Here is a 17119-nt window from a genome sequence, read left to right as displayed (position 1 = left end):
CTGTCTGCTGCAGGGTGCTGGCACTCATGCTGCTATATTGCTTCCCTCTGCAGAAACAGGGGAAATCCCATCCCTTTACATGACTGATTGGGGCTGCATTTAACTCATTCACACACTTTCCAGGGGCTGATGCAGCCGTGGTGATGATGAAGGAATGACAGGGCACAAATGCACAGGGTACAGCAGATGGGGAACTCATTTTGGTCCCTCCACATTGTTCATGTTGTGACAGCAGCACGTGACCTTCCTCCATGTCTGTAAGAGCCACCCACAAGAGCTCCTGGTCTTCTGCTATTCAGTGACCCTCCTGTGGTCAGTTTTATCTATCACCGCTGACTTTGCCACTGAAGCACAGATTTGGGTGTAGGAGAAGTATGGCAAATATAAAAGAGGTGGCCAAAAACTGCCAGAGAGAAGGAGCTGTGGAGGCTCCTCAGAACAACACCCCCAGTGTCAGACAGGGGATGGCAGGGGCCAAGGCAGTGTCCCAGGGGCTTTTCTGCTGCAGGGGAGCAGCTGACCAGCAGATATTATAGGGAAAGAGTATAACTCCTCCTGCAGTAGTAGGGGGAATCAACTGGGAATTGAGGTATTAGTCCTCTGCCAGTGAGAGATATAGGGAAAAAAAAGATGAAAAAAGAGGAAGGCTGGCTGGGGAATACCCACAAAATAGAAAAATGAATGGGATTAGTGGCCAAGGTCTTCACAGTGGTTAGAATACCCACATTCACGGTAAGTGGGATAAGCAATGCAGGCAACAACTGACTAAAAGCATGTTTCAGACCATAACCTGTCCTTTTATTTTCACACATGAGAAAAACGGCAGAATACTAAAATAAAGGTTTAAGTGAAACAAGGTAGTGTTAAAAAAATTAAGCCTCAGCAAACCCAGTAACTTGTTGCAGAATAAGGAGAGTTTTCTTTGGTACATTCAGGCAAGAAAATCCCAGGCAAACCATGCAAGAAGAAAATCAAATTCCCCATGTATTTTTCTATATATTTCATTCCATCTCCTTTGTTGTTTTTGTTTCATTCTGCTTTATTGTATTTTAGTCATTAATATACACATTGTCTAAGCTTTCAGAGCCCTAGCTAGTTATCTCCCAGGAGAGCTCTAAGGAAATATATTTCTAGTTTATTCCACTGCCTCCCCAACACACAATTTCTGCCAAAATGTAAGCTCAGGGTGGATACTTCAATTTACAGAACAAGGCACTCAGCAAACATGTTACTTACACGTGGTCTTTTCCATTCGAACTTGACGGGGCTTTTCTGGCTGTAGAAAAGGGAGGACTCATTTGGTGGGAAATCAGGATCTTCATAGAGAATATTTTTCTCCAGGCACTTCTTGTGAAGCTCTTCATAGGTCTTCTCCTTTACACTGATAATGGGCTGATTGCGACTTAAAATGGCAGAATAAATCCCCCCTGCTCCCCCTCCTGCCCCCTCCGTAGTGCCAATAGTGGTGTTGGGGACTGACCCAGCAGCTGTTTGCTGAGCCACCGCTGCATTTATGGCGGACGGCATGGGAATCAGGCTTACAGCAAATGCTGAAAGACAGCAGGATCTTGCAAGCTGGAAGGAAATTTCAGAAAAGAGGAAGTTGCTGTGCAAACCGTCTTTTCTATCTGTTGAAAGTCTTCTAGTCAGATTTGCAAGCCAGAAAATTCCATGTGGTTTTGCATCCTCTCAAAGGACAGTATTTTGTCATCAGAAATTGTAATTTGTTCCTGGTTGTGGGACAAGATGATCAGTTGGCTCACTCCTGTGTCTGAGTTGTATCTTCAGCATGTGTGTGTGCTGTCCTGTGCGTGTAAGTGTCCAGAAGGGACGAGCTTTAACTGCGAAATCTAAAAATAACTACAGGCAAAGAGAGAGGGAAAATGAGAGGGAGGGCATTAGTGAGATGGTGTCAGTCTTCTGTGCAGCTTGTGCTGAGGCCAGGCATGTTCCTGGGATGGACTCTGTGTGTGGACTGACTCCTGGTGCAAGCAGTTCATATTTTCCTTAAGTAGAGAGGACAGTGAAACTGGAAGCTAAACTCCTGCTGGCTTGGGAACCTTATGTACAAAATTCGCCAGGCAGTGGTCCTGACATTACTGAAGGAATTCTTGTACCCGACTTGTTTCTACCCTTTCTGGCAGAAAAGATGTAGGCAATTTTTTACTACTAGAGAGGATTATCAGAAGACGCTTCTAATGGTGAAAAAGGTGCTAATTTGATGCTACTGAGGTCAGGTCAATACCTGCCAGCTGGGTTTGGTTCCTCTGGAAGAGCAGCTTGGCAACACTAAGATTCACCTGCTAGTAGCTACCTCCCATGAAAAAGGCAACTTTTTTGTAGGGGCTGAAAAGTTTATAAAGAGCCTAGCATGGAAACTGGGCCACTTGACACTACATTGCAGAACAGTTTGGCAGAGCCGTGTCACTCTTTGCAGCATATGCAAGTAGTGAGATGCAAGGGCCTTTCACTGCACAGCTACAGCAAAAATGCTCATTTTGCTGCCTGTGCATATGTTTTTTTCTTTCACATTCTCCCTTTCTACCCGGTATAACAGTACATCTCTTATATCTCATATACAGAGCTCTGTTTCTGGAAGAATTGTCAGTAGTAGGGGTAAAACATTTGACAAACTCTTTGCAGGCTGCTGGGGAGGATGAAGTGAATGGCAGTGGGTTTTGTTTGTTTTTTTTCTAGTGGGATGGTCAGCAAGTGCCAGGGTACGGCCTGCTGCTACTGCTATAGCTAACAGATCAGCCAGTGCCTGCATATGGAGTGGAAGGTGGACACGCACTTCTCACTTCTCAGCCAATGTAGAGGAGTTACACCTGGTTAAAATACAATTTCTCCTTTTCTTATTTCTTACTGGACAGATGGGCTTGTTATGTAAGGTTTTTTTTAACAGGAGTTGCTAGCAAAAGACAAATGGTGTCTTTAAATAAACACAATTTTCCATAGAGAACGGACGTGCTGTCTAATACAAACAACGAAATAAATTCTCAGGAATTAAATCCCATAGGCAATGGAATTTACTGCAAGCAGAAGTACCCAAATAGCTCAGACAGAGTAACAATGAACTAATCTTTAGTGAAGTAATCTAAAATGTTAATATTGCTATTTAATTTGCATGAAGTTTTCTCTCCAGTTGTTTTCGCTAATTGAATTCAATTATTTCTCTTGTAAAGATATACAAAAGATTTATTTCTTCATTTGTGGCACAAATATGTGGAACTTACATGTGAGTGACTACAAATAGCAATGTAAATCATATTATTTGAAATTTATTTTCTCAGACCTAAAGACAACTGCTAATATTTTCAGCAACTAATTCCTACTGAAATCCATAGAAGTTAGGAACTTCATACCATGGAAAATTTGACCCATGAGTACTTACTATGGTGCAGATATCTTGCCAAGGGCCAGAGAATAAAAGCAAGTCATTTGCTTTAACCAGATACCCTTGGAAGAATACTCACTAGTGATTCTTAACAGTAGAATGAATGTTGGAGGAATAAAGTTGAAGGAATGAAGGAATAAGACATGTAACTTGCTTCATTATCACTTTATTTCACTTTCCAATTTGAGAAATAGCAGTTAAAATATTTCATTAAATTGCCTCAGATAATAACTATATCCTGTCAAAAGCACTGCTATGCTTAAACATAGGAAGAAATCATCAATCAAAGCTTAGAAGGTGATAGAAAAATAGAGTCTCTCTCTCTTTTCACAAATGTAAAAGATATTTGCTGCTGTTCTACCTGGATTAACATGTCTGCATTAAGCACAACAGTATTTATGCTGCCAGTTCCTGGAGTGGAGGCTCACACTGTCTCCTGGAAGGTGCTGACACATAGCTCTGCAGAATAAAAAAGCAGGAACCTAAGGGTCTGGCGGGGAACAAACTACGCTTGAGTAGTCAAGAGCAGAGTACTCACAGATTGCTCTCACGCTTGCTATTCCCAGAAATCTGCCCTGCAGAGGACAAACAGCAGCAGGTGGGAATGACTGACTAAGCTCACGGGGAGATGAGTAATGTTACGTTACCTTTAGCTGGCAAAAATGGTGACCATCCTTCTCAGTTTCCTACAAATGAATTTCCTGACATTTTTAGAAAATACTTCCTGATCTTACTATAAGAAATTAAATGAACTAGAAATCCAGAAGAAACAGAAATCCAACCGATGGCATGTTCACCTTTGACTCAAAGCAGAACTGGTTTTAAAATAATAAAGCTGACAAGTGTAGCAAATGAAAAGGGTAAACAAACTGTGGAACAATGGCAGCCTGTGAAAAGAGGTGCCTAATATGGAAAGACCTGAGGGAACAGGCAGGTTGTAGTGGATCTGGGACTCAGAATGTCTCTGTTTTGCAAGGGAAGCAAGCATGAGGACACACCAGTTCTGTTTGCAGAGATGGTGGAAAAAGGAGGCAAGGGAACATGAGGCTGAGTTGTAACAGAATGGAGGAATAAGCATAAAGTGGGATGCCTAAATGCAGAATCAATCCCATTAAAATTAAAACTTGCTTCATAAATGCCTTGCTCAAATCTCAGCCAGATACTAAGAAGTGACAGGAGTAAAACTTGTGTAAAGGAAGCCAAACCTTGGCAGGACTTGGAAGATGTGGAAAAGCATAGCTCCTTCACTGGGCTGGCTTAAATCAATGACGTTCCACCATCAAAGCCAATTCTTTCCCAACATAATTTTTTTTTTAAAAGTAGTACTTGCAGATGAAAGGGGCCAATAACATGGAAAATGTTTCTGTGCAAGTACAGCTGCCATCCTAAGCCAGTACTGCACCTATGAGGACCTGTGCCTTACTGAAATCCAAATTTCAAAGGTGGCTGTTGGAGAGCCCTCTGCACTGCCACATTACCATCTTCTACTACTGCACAACTGACTGGCACAACCTACCCAAACCTCACCTCCAGTGCCTGAGCTGTTTGCAAAGCCTGCTGTTTACTTTCCTGTGCAGACCAGCTAATTTTGCATTGTCATAAGGACTGGAAAGCAGAAGTGTCTGTGATCACACTGGGTGGCTCCTGTGTTTGTTCTCAGAAGGCAGCTGGTGGGCAGAACTCTGGTGATAACCCCTGTGTCTGTCATATCTGCTGATGCTGCTTGTTGAACTGGCCCAGATCTCCTCAAGTGCTCCAGTCTATCAACAGTGGGATTTTCAAATACTTATATTAAGGCCTGTGCCAACCAGCCACAGTCTCACCCCATCAATTCGTGATTCTCATTGCAAGTGAAGGCAGAACGGAAGCTTAATGCTTAACTGAAGCTAGCCTAATGCAAATAGTATTTATCTTATTTCCCCAAAGACACAATCCTAGTGCTATTACTTTTGCTGAACAGAAAAGTTATCCAAGTTCAAATTAGTGCTTTAAAAGAAAAATTTAAGAAATGTTAGTTTGGGTGTGTTGGTGGAAAATAAGTTTGTTGATTTGACTGGATTCAAGTAAACATCTGAAGTCCTCCCAGTTTATTTCTCCTCAGCCTCTCAATGAACAGCTTCTCTGAAGAAGTTGGGTCTCCTTTCAGCTGATACAGATCTCCCAGTCAGCATCAACACTCAGGGCTAAGTTTTCCAGTGTCATCGCAGAGGTCTTTGTATCGTATGTGAAAACCACTTCCTTTTTTTTCCCATCTGAACAGGACAAGAGAGTTTTCTATTTAATTTAAGAACAACCCTTCTGAAACATAGTTACACGTGACTCTACAGTTTTTAGTTCTGACTGTCCCTGCCACTGGCAGAAAGGATTAATTAAAAAAGAAACAGAAGTCAAATCTTCCCAGCACACACACAAGAATGCAGTGGAATAAGAAAGTAACTTTTTTTTCCCCTGATCTTTCAAACTATGGTACATCAAACTATGGAACTACTCAAGGATTTTTCTGAAAAAAATCACCCTGGTTTCTGCACAGGTTTTCCCCCAAGCACCCTTGGCAGATGGAGGCAGAAAGTCCATTTCCCCATGACTCTCAAAGTGAAGGGACGTGCTTGGAAAGCAACCAGAAATCAAAAGCTCTTTCTGTAGATGCTACTCCCTATCCATATGGGATCCCTTGCGACTTCTAGAGATCCCCATATAGTCAGGAACTCCAGAGCTTTTGGATCAGCATGGAAACAGAAGAGTAAATATGGGTTTGTCTGCAAGTTTCCTGTTCTAGAGTAGGCAGGTTGACAGACTTGAGCAAATGGGCCTTCATTTGAAATGCCTTCTCTGCTCATGTTCTGTGCAGGAAAACGTTGCCTGAACTTGTTCATTTCAAACCAATTTTACTGATATATTTATCACCTTACAAAGCCAGTGTTCTTCAGTTCTGCATGTAGTATCAATGGTGAATAGCTGCTGGCTCCCTTCACTAAATTCTGTCCTTAATATCAAAGAAGTAGCAAAGAAAACTAAACAAAGAGGCTTCCTATGCTGTAACACTTCCTTTACAGACCTGTCAGTTTGACACCTCTAGTGAATGGCAGCAGAGCAACAGAATTTCAAAAAATTGTAGTAAAATAGACGTCAATTCATTACCCTTGGAACTGGCTGTCACAAAAGTGGGTTGCTTTCCAAATCCCAGAACTATCACCCGTTCAACTACACATGTGGTGTGGTATTGTCCGCTTGCATCTACACAGCTGAAAAAAGGAAATTATTTCACACACATTAATTTCTTTCCATCAGTATAAGTTCAGTATCACACAAATATTATTACTTCAGTCTCATCCTGAAAGCTTCCTGTACTGGTTTCCTTTCCTCTATTAACTTTTCTCTTAAAAACAAGTAAAACTTTCTCCCATTGTCAGCTAATTTCTCACTGCATATCAGATTTCAAAGTCAGAAGAAAAACAGTTTGAGAAGCTATCTTATAGAAAAAAGAATGGCTTTGCCAACCAGAAAAGTTCTGGATTTTCAGAAAACAGTAGAGAAAACTCATAAATATAAATGTAGAGCTAATTTTAACATTTTTTTCAAGTAAGATATTTTAATCTGAGACAAAATTATGTTTAATTTTGTAACTAATTTTTCATTAAAAAGCTCTCAAAATGAAACTTTTTTTGTAATGTACAGAATATTATATCATTCATCTCAAAATGACTTTTTTTCCAACTTCTGGATTTGGTAGCAATTTAGCACCATTTTTCTTTCTCATACTGCATTTTTAAGCTTTCCAGATTTCATATTCCAGATAAAGAGATTTGAAGTATACTTTTAACCACATTATACAAGCTAAACTAGTTTTGCTCTGTATCAAATTTTGTAGCATTAAGACCACTTCCTGCATATTTTTGAACCTTGAAGGACTAAAGAACACCTGCAGAATCACCATTTATGCACTACACAGCCCTATGTGCAACACACCTCAATAGTAAAAGTGTTACAGTGACATATTTGGCATCTCGTTCCTTACAAGCAGCTAAGGATCTTTTTGGCTTTTAGGTGTTGTCACTGAGCCTTTGTAGGTGGTACCCCTTGTGCCTCCTTTCAAGTGCTTCTCTTCATGCTAATATATATGGTGAATTTGTTCATTACTTTGGAAGACTGCAATGGTATGGTTTTGGTTCCCAGACAGAAGCACTGAACATCTCCAGTTGGAAGGGACACGTAAGAATCAAGCCCAACTCCCTGCTCCTTGTAGGACTACCGAAAACTAAATCCTATGACAAGAGCATTGTCCAGATGTGCTTTGAACTAGGAAAGGCTTGATGCCTTGACCACTTCCCTGGGGAACATGTTCCAGTGACTGACCACCCTCTCAGCGAAGATTCTGTTACAAAATCCAAACACTCAAGGTGTTGCCTACTTGCAGATCTCCCAGTTTATCTTTTTTGTCTCTCTGATAGGCTTTACCCTTTCTAATGACTTTCTTTATATTTGTGTCAATCTGCAGAATCTCGAGTTTGACTAGACTGCAACAATATGAGGCAATTCAGTATTTCATATGTTACCGCCCTCAGACTTACGTAGAACACTTTTACTTCTGCAGTTTTATGACAGATTCTGCACACTGGGACTTCACTAAGCAATAGATGAGACTAATACTGCTACATTTGTATGAAGGCCTCATGAACTAGAACAGGCATTTCCAGTGACAGTGTATTGGTGACTTTTGCCCATAATTGCTTTTACCTGGAAAAGAGAATGTTCTTGTGGAAAGTGAATTTCCGATACAGGAACTGCTTCTTGTGGAGATACTGAAATGAATGCCCATCATCTACGTAGAGCTCACCTGTGGCATAGGCCTGTGAAACACACCAGATAGAGCAAAAATTAACAGCAGCATCTAGTGTTGAATAATGAAACTAAAATGTCTCACTATATGTTGTGCTTCATATTGAAGGTGTGTGTTTATTTTTCTTTAGCAACTTGTATCCCTGGAAGGCTCAGGCAATCCAGCTCTGAGACTGCTGGACATCCTGGTTTTGTAAATTGATGCAGGCGCCATGTGTCACCTCTTTACTAGCAAAGACAGTTGTAGGAAGTTCCCTCTCTGTGCCCAAGAGGAAGTTTGTGGCCTGCTCATTCTCTGTTCCTTCCTCCAAGGGACTAGACAAGGGCTGAAAAAGGTCAGAAAAATGTTCTGCCTCTGCTATGCTCAGATAATCATGTTTGGAAGGAACAGTGGGGGAGAGGCGAGAGTCCCCTCAAACAGCTCAAGTGGAGAAGAGCCATTGGGCACTCAAATGTAGATGCCATTGTGCTGATCAAACAAGCAGCAAGGGCCTACAAGGGTCCGGTGGAGCAGAAGATACCTTTGTAAAAAGGAATGCTATCTCAGAGTACCTCTGTGTCTAAGGCCACGTGGAGCTCATAAGAAATATCTATCATCCATTCAGTGGATTTTCCAGCTGCGGTCTTCAGGGGTATCACAGTGCCCCCCCGCTGGAATACCGGAATCTGCAAAACACAAAGCCAGGGCAGAAAGGTTCCTGTGCTCTGATAATGTAATTTTAACAAGGATCAGAGATGACAGAAGTTTGCTCAAAACTTAGAAATGAACTTTTACCACAAATATATAAAGAAAATTATTCAACTAATAATGGGAATAGTAGTAACTTTCTGTATGTGTATAAGCAAAATACTTTTGCTTGTAAAAGCAACCCTTTTATCACGTCACTGCACCACCAGGATACAGCAGTGTTCAATCTAACAATAAAGGAGATGGGACTTTTATACAAAAGCTATTTTAGATTACATTTCTGCAAGGAAATTGAAATGTCACTTTTCTGATTCTGAATAACGACATAACAAAATCTTGGGGTTTTTTCTTCTGCTCAATGCAAGTATCATTTTAGAAAAAAAACATACATTCTCCAGTGTTACTGGGATCTTCATTGTGCCTGCATCTTCCATTCGCTTAAATTTTCTGAAATCATACCAAATCTAGAAAAAATGAAAAAAGAATGATCGTAACACATATGCCAAGATCTGTTCCCTCTGCAGATGCAGTTACTCGAGCCTGTCACTATTCCTAACAATGTATTTGATATGCAAGAAAAAGCATTTATTTTTAAATCAAATGACCTTCTGGATGAAAAGAAAAAATTATCATTTCTGAAGCACAAAAAGAATCTGACCCTTTTTACAGTTTGCATAATGTCTTGTATGTCTTAAAGCATCTGGAAGTGCAAAACAGTGAAACACTTCCTAATTTTTTTTTTTTGAAAGTCTAATTCTTGAAAAAGCATATTTTTATTGAAGTGAAAATTAACAAAATTGCTAATACTGGGTGACAAAAGAGAGCTGCATCTGAACCTCCCATGCACCACACTTGCCAGAAGGTTTAATTGCTTTAAGTGTGCCAAGCAGTCAATTGCCACAGAGATCTTGATATAAGTATTTTCCTTAACTTGTCTGGAGAGCCTAGTCTGTTTTTCTCCTTATACCGAGAAGAATTCTAAGTGTCCTTAGGTGCATTAGTGGAGTCACAAGGCTCTGCATGGTTTCATACACTCCCTTTTGCTGCTTACTCTCTAGAGTCTCAGACTTTCTCTTAGCAACTATTTTCCCCAAATCATTTCCCTTCCTCCACAGCTGCTGTTACCAAATGCTCTTCGTAGGAGTGGACCACTGTGCCATCCTGTGGGTAAACACCTTTACTTCAGAGAGGAACTGCTCTCTGTATGTGTCAGTCTTTGCTATACATGTCCCAGGCTAATGAGGCTTGTATTTCCTTGTTAAAATTTTCCCCACAGTTTCCCTCTGATTTCTTTATGATCTTTCTTCAAAGTTCCCTTTTTCCCAACATAAAATGAGAAGTTTAACCCAAAGAGAAACACATGAAAGAAGGAAATTGACAATTTAGCTGTTTCATGGTGATTGATAAGAAGCAGCAAACCTTGAGGGGAGATTTAAACTGTAGATGACGTGAAATTTGCGCAGCAGCTCTTGAAAAAGCAAGGAAGTAAATTTATTGTGAGCCAAGCAAGCAGGGGATCAAGATGGAAGGAAGGGTTCAGAGTGGCACAGCATGGCCAGCCAAGACTTGGCACAGCAGGAGTGCTCAGCAGTTCTGAGATGGGGAGCTGGGAAGGTCTCTGCATAAAATACTTCTTTGGGCAGATCAGTTGAGCAATTCATGTACATCCTTACCTCCTCTGACCCTGGAAACAGAACTGTCACTGTCTTGGCCTCTTTTTCTGTGACTGGATGCACCAACAAGGCATTTCCTGGAGAAAAACAAACATGGCTGTGGTCCTCAAGGCTGCGTCTCTCCAGAGCAGAACCTGTGTGCTCTGGGGTTGTCAGCCTCCTACAGCCATTTTAGGAGCTTGCTTGGGCACGTCATATACTTAGGTTCACTTTCTACTGAAAAAAAGGCCTGTGTAGGGAGCTGATGGCTGACTGACTTCAGCAGCCAGCCATACCACAGTCAACACCAATCATGTTTCGGTGGGAGTTGTTTGCTATGCCATTTTTGAAGGAGACTGATTTTAGCTGCTCCACTGAACTTGATGTTTCAGGTCAAAACCAATCATGTTTTTTAAAGTGACTAGTGAGATAAAACTCAGTTTTTGCATCTCCTATGTCATCTATTTTTAAAGTGCAGTTGAAACTAGGTCCCTCAAAGAGGTCTCAAGTTCTATATTCAATAATTTGTATAATTAAGTGTAATTTTTTAAAATCTTGAGTGTTTTTATGTTTTCTTTTTGTCATGCAACACCTCAGAAATATTTAACTCATATTCCAGAGAACAAGATACCTGCTTACCCAGCATGTACTCATTTTCCACATCAAAAGTTTCCATTTTCTCTGGAAACTCTATCCAGAGAGATCTGTAGAAAAGAAAGATAATGGAATTCAGTTACACTTTTCCTCTCCAATCAACCTGTTCAAGTCCTTCTGGTATTTTCAGGCTCCATTTTCTCCCTCTCTTTACAAGGCACAGTTATCAAGAACTGAAGATAGGGCAAGATCCTCTTTTGTGTCAGTGACTCAAAGTAGCCCTTTGATTCACTGATTAGAGTCCCCAGTACAGCATGAGTGAAGACACTACTGTATACCTAGCTTTACATCCCCATTTTCTTCCCTCCTGCCTTCTTCCTTTCAACCCTGCACTACATCTGCCTTCCTTCTATCAAAGGAGAGATGAATGAGCCTTTGTGTCCCAGTCTACCAGCAATGCTGGCACCTGATAAGCTAGATCCTGCAGCACAGTCCTTCCTGTTCTCAGCAGCTCACTGCTGCTTTTATAGCAAGTCTCCTCCTGGCCATGCCTGAAAAACCTGCACCAGAAGCTCATTTTCAGTCTTACTCAAAAAAGGGAGTAATAACCATCTGGTTACAGAACAAGAGTTGTATGTTTAAAGTTTGAGACATTATGACAGTAATAGCTTGTTAAGAGGCAGGGTCTGGGTTCCCTTACACAAAAGCCTGGCTCACCTGCTCACTCACAGGCACCCACTTGTTCACTGTAGCCCTACTGCTCATGTGCTTGCTAATGAGGCACACTTTCCACTCTGCTTGTCTCAGTGAGAAAAATATACTTCCTCTCTAATTCTGTACCTACTGCAGCAAACTTAACACAATAGAAGTGTGGTTTAATACTGTGGGCAGTTCACATGTCAACAAAAGCTTCATTTCAAGAAAGACAGAAACCCACTTTCTATGTCAGTGCATAAAACAGATGCATTTACACCTACATACGTGCAGACAGACACTCACACTATGTCTGTAATGCAAATCATCTTCAAAACTCAAACCACTCAACCCTTGTCAAAAAGACCTTTATGTTTTTAAAACTTATGAGATGTATCTGCATAACAAAAAGTAAAGGCCAACGTGTACAAAAGAGCAATTCTAGGACAACCTCAAAGACACAGAAGTCAATACCAGGGAGATTAATGACACTCATCTCTTCCTGAAAGTGCTGCAGTCAGTTCCATAGAGGTACATTTTTAAGAGGTTAGACAGCAAGAGAGCTAATATTTATTTTCCAATTTAATTTCCGTTCTAGATTATTAAATTCTCTACTAAAAGAAACATTATAAGGAATATTGCATAAATAAATGATAAAACTATTAATATGAAATAAGATTTTATTACAATAACAATTAAGCAGTAGCAAATATTTTCATGAGAGGCAAAATGGCATTTACATTTCTAGGTCAGCAAGTTCAGAGTCCATTAAGCACTGTTTTATGTACTGGTTGGACTACTATGGGATGTTCTTTGTCATGATGAAAAGTCTGAAGTCCACACTACTTTAAAGGGTTTAAAGAATGTGATGTGTTTATTGAATTAGTGTGTTCCAGGTGTCATTTGGGAAAAAATTCAAAACATAATTTTCCCCTGAGAGCCCTAACAAAGCTTGCAGAATGCATGAAAATAGAATTCAGTATTATTAGAATTTTTGTGTGGTTTTCTCCCTTTTAATAGAAAATTAAGTAACTACAAAAGTAAGAGATGGTAATTTAACTTCCCTTCTCCAAGTAAGTTCCTGCAGATAACCCCTAAGCCTCCTGACCCATGCTCTTACCTCATGACGGGTTCAGCCGCCGTGTGTGCCCGATAGAACAGAGTGTATAAGTAGGGCAGGAGGACGTAGCGCTCTCTAATGGCTTTCCTGATGATCTGGGTGTTCTTCTCCCCAAAGAGCCACGGTTCGCGCCGTTTGCTCTCCATGTTAGAATGACCTCTGAAGAAGGGCTGGTAGGCTCCAGCCTGATACCAGCGAACAAGTAATTCTGGTTCTGGATCTCCAATAAACCCTCCCACATCAGCTAGATATTGCGCAGACAAATAAAAATACACAATTGTGGAGATTGCTCTGGAAAATGTGAAGCTCTCCTCTAACAAACATTCCAAGTGTATAAATCCATGCATTTCACAATTTGTTCACTGTTCTGCTGTTGGGAAGCTGCTTGTCCAAAATCTCAAGACAGCTTTTGAAGGCTGAGTGACTTTCCCAATGACAGGGGACTGTCACAGTGATGCTACAGAACACCACCTGAGGACTGCTGCTCCAGATGGGACACAAACACTGCACAAAAGTTAGTGGAGACATGATGGTGAGAGCCAGGTTTCAGGCTTCTGAAACCAGACTAATCTGTGAAACTGCCTGGAAAGGCACAGGGCTGTTGAGCTTTCCACTGTCTGTGTTGAAGTCTACCTTGGGAATACAAGCTTGGTGGCACCATTTATGCACAATGAGAAACACATTACCTCCACAAAATGAAATCCCTGCCATGTTGATGGTAAGAAGCATTGGAATAGATATTTTCAAGTAACTCCACTCTGCTGTGTTGTCTCCAGTCCATACTGCCCCTGGAAATACCCGGTTTCAGTATTATGCAGGAAAATTGAATGTATACCTCAGTTTATGCTTGCAGTTAAGGAAAGAAGACAAGAATAATCATGAACTACTTGTGAATTGCTGTACATTGCAACTTTTTTTGCTTTATACATGCATGCTCCTGAAATAGGCAGTAACAGCAGGTATTGGTTTGTCACAGGACACAGGTTACTATTCTCCCTTTGACTTGTACACACCTTGCCAGCCTCTCCTGATTTTTTAATCACTTGTACTCTTATGAGCTCAGCACATCAGTGTTTACAAGACAGTTTCTGTCCTCTCTCGACTACTATCCATCAAACTTAATAGAACAAAGCAGCAAGGAAGGCATCCAGCTAATCTTTACTTACCATACTTCTGTGATCCAGCAAAGAAAGATCGTGTGAGGACAAATGGTCTCTCTTTTCCTGAAGAACGTCTGATGAGTCCTTCAGCAGTTGCCATTTGCTGAAAATCATGAATATAAAAGTCAGGAAGACAAACTCTTTAATTAGGGTACTTTCTACACTGTCATTTTAGCCCTTCTAAGGCAGAAAAATTAAGAAATTTGTACCCATAAGTAATACCTATTATTAAATAACACATTCTTATTAGAATATACATGAACAAAAAAGTTATTGATGTTGTACAGTCACAGCCAATGTAATTTACATTATTATGGTAGAAAGGCATAGATGTTGTCACGTTTTCTTGAGACCAATCACAGTTTATTTCAAATATTGCAACATCCAGCACAGCAGAGTTTCAGTCCTTGATGAAGGTTACAGAATACCTGCTACTGGGTGAAGTACCACATCAGACATACTGCATGAGAATAACTGCTGTTTGTGCCTCCAGATACTCTACCTGATAGAATCCGTAGAGGTTGTGTACTTCCCGATGCTCCCAGTTGTTGTAGTGCACAGCATCTTTCTGCATTGTTAGTTCTGCCCCCTTGAAGACTGAAGGCTCATTCATATCATTCCATACAAAGAGGATATTAGTGGATGCCTGTGACACAGGGATGCAATTAGGTCATGGCAGAGCCAATCCTGTGACTTAAGAGTGTTTATCTCAAGTGGGTGTCAGACCAGTCTGGGGAATGAGCAGAAACAGCAGCACAAAAGCAAGACTCGGTAATTACACTTTTCAGGTCACTTGAAAGTCCCCAGTTCCAGTCATTCATCTCATCCCTCCTAGAGGCCCTTCTAGTCAGGGTAGCAGCCTGCAAGCCCACTTGATCTTTGCAATTCTTACAAAACTCAGTAGGCACTTGCTATTCCTGCTTCCTGGTGAGGGAAAAGAGGCAGGGAAAAGAGAAGTATAAAACAGCCACGAGGCAACATCAGAGAAGGCCAGAGGTGAAAAGCTGGAGAGGAAAACCAGTGTGGGAAGTATCTACTATGCATGTCTGTTAGGGAAGTGGTTTCAACAACTCTGCTGCAAACCAGAACTTTGGGGCAGGGTGAGGGGAACTGGAGGTGTACAGCAATGGTCCCCCAGACACTTTCAGCACTACGCAGGAAGGTCAGTATGAAGTGACTGAGCTGTGAGAACGCACTCCCACATCGCTCCTTGTGTGCTATCAAGTTAGTAAAGGCTGGAATGGCAGCAGCTGTTTTAGATTATGGGTTCTTAAAGTGCCTGCAGTTTGTCCCTTCTACTGCTGCAACTGAGTGAGCACGTTCTCTGGTCGCATATGGGTTCCAACTATCTTAGTGAACATAGGTCCATGGAGAAAATCCTTCTATGGTACTTCAGCTTATCAAGGTATTTTCCTATACACTACAATAATAGAGCTACAAAGGCCAACAACTTGCTTAGACACTATCTTTCTTTTCTCCCTTTTCAGGCTTTCTGGGATATGTAGATCAGAGCAAATAAATACAAACCTTGTATGTTTTGAATGCAAATTGATCTGCATACCATTTTCGCACTTCAGGATTTGTGAAATCCAGGTAACAAGAGGAACCTGTGGATGTGGGAGATCCCAGTTATCTACCTAATTTTATGAAATGTCTTTGCACCTAAATACAATGGCCTAAAGCTACGATGCTTTTCATAGGCAGCAATAATGTAGTTGCTATTTTTTTTGAAATTAAAGCTCAAGAGCAAATTCCAGGCTGACTTGGAACTCAGTACACCCCTTGCCATGTTCCAAAGGTCAACTCACAGAGATTCTGGAGGTCTGAAGCTCAGTACCATTTAAGGATGACTGCTAGCAGTTTGATATATGTTCATGCGTGAACAAGAAGTCAGGGAAACACAGCATTCCTGGTATTCTGAGCTCAGACAGGAAAGGGTCACTGAGAAGCTGAACGACTACATCCTGCCACACAACTACAAGTTGTAATATGTCCTTGATTTTTCCCATAATCATCCCTTTGCCAGGACTGTGGGCTTCCTTTCTGTAAAGAAGGGGGACGACATCCTTTGCCTCCCTGCAATGAGATTGCCTCAAGAAAAACAACATGTCAAATCACTGTATTACTATTGAATCAAAGTCTTCAGGATCGGGGTTCACTAAATTTCATCCAGCCTACATAAGCTGTGCTCACTGCAACAGACCAGACTGCATTTCTGCATCCAAGACAAGTTGGGAAGAGGAATGGCTGTTCTCATCAACAAATCCAACTCTTTTAGTTCTAGGCACTGGGACTATATGCAGATCCAATACATATAACAGAAGTAGCTATACAGCTGAGGCAATCAGAACACGACTATACCAAAACCCCACATTATTATTATTAATTATATTAACTTTAAATTATTATTATAATTATTAATATTTACAAAAAATGAAAGGAATATAGTAATTTAATTCTGCTTCCGTGGATCCCAGTTATCCTTTTCTGCAAAATTTTTAAAATAAACAGCTTAAAATATATAGAGAGAATGGGTTTTTACCTGGCCAACAGATGCCCTCAAAATCTTGTCCACTTCTGTCTTTCACAAAATAGCCCTTGTCTTTTGCCTGTGCATACAGGGGATATGAGGGATCAACCTTAATATGAGGATCTACGATGACCACAAGCTGCCAGGGTAAGAAAATAAAACACATCATTAGCATCAGCTGTGCTTAATAAAACAGTACGAACTCACTTTTGATGAAAGGCAGAGAATGACTTCATCTCAGGTAAAGAAGAGAGCTGTCACTAATTTTAAAAAGCAGACACCAGTTTTTTTATACACTGTGCTAGACATATGTACAGGACCTGAATTTACAAGGAGTGCATGAACTCACCCATCTGAAATAAAGGACAAAACCCATGGTTTCAGATAAAAGCAAGTACTCCAACCCCTAAAACCACTATGTTTAATTCACTGCTGTATTCTGTGAATGC

The 17119-nt window shown here is 40.8% G+C and overlaps 2 protein-coding genes across 9 annotated transcripts in view; both read right to left on the bottom strand.

Moving 5' to 3' along the window:
- CAPN3 (calpain 3) overlaps window positions 1-3457 on the bottom strand; it is a 28808-nt gene extending 25351 nt beyond the window's left edge. For all 3 annotated transcript variants that reach the window (XM_042048224.1, XM_042048225.1, XM_042048226.1), the window contains exon 1: window positions 1237-3457. In XM_042048224.1, the coding sequence (XP_041904158.1) occupies window positions 1237-1527 (291 nt within the window). In that variant the 5' untranslated portion in view covers window positions 1528-3457. The remainder of the gene's footprint in view (window positions 1-1236) is intronic.
- A 90-nt stretch (window positions 3458-3547) lies between these two features.
- GANC (glucosidase alpha, neutral C) overlaps window positions 3548-17119 on the bottom strand; it is a 24588-nt gene continuing 11016 nt past the window's right edge. For 3 of the 6 annotated variants that reach the window (XM_042048220.1, XM_042048219.1, XM_042048221.1), the window contains 13 exons: window positions 16683-16809; window positions 15668-15747; window positions 14643-14786; window positions 14147-14243; window positions 13667-13768; window positions 12981-13224; window positions 11213-11277; window positions 10595-10671; window positions 9311-9385; window positions 8786-8899; window positions 8132-8244; window positions 6536-6639; window positions 3548-5649 (listed from right to left, as the gene is read on the bottom strand). In XM_042048220.1, coding sequence (XP_041904154.1) covers window positions 5540-5649; window positions 6536-6639; window positions 8132-8244; window positions 8786-8899; window positions 9311-9385; window positions 10595-10671; window positions 11213-11277; window positions 12981-13224; window positions 13667-13768; window positions 14147-14243; window positions 14643-14786; window positions 15668-15747; window positions 16683-16809 — 1452 coding nt within the window. In that variant the 3' untranslated portion in view covers window positions 3548-5539. Of the gene's footprint in view, window positions 5650-6535; window positions 6640-8131; window positions 8245-8785; window positions 8900-9310; window positions 9386-10594; window positions 10672-11212; window positions 11278-12980; window positions 13225-13666; window positions 13827-14146; window positions 14244-14642; window positions 14787-15667; window positions 15748-16682; window positions 16810-17119 lie in introns of those variants that run through there. The other 3 variants (XR_006019467.1, XM_042048222.1, XM_042048223.1) reach the window with 3 other exon arrangements.

The sequence above is a fragment of the Corvus kubaryi genome, unplaced genomic scaffold, assembly GCF_017639235.1.
Source record: "Corvus kubaryi isolate FWS band 111438036 unplaced genomic scaffold, C.kubaryi_AGA036_p1.0 66, whole genome shotgun sequence".
Taxonomy (NCBI): Eukaryota; Metazoa; Chordata; class Aves; order Passeriformes; family Corvidae; genus Corvus; species Corvus kubaryi.
This window is presented reverse-complemented; position numbering and strand designations above follow the sequence as displayed.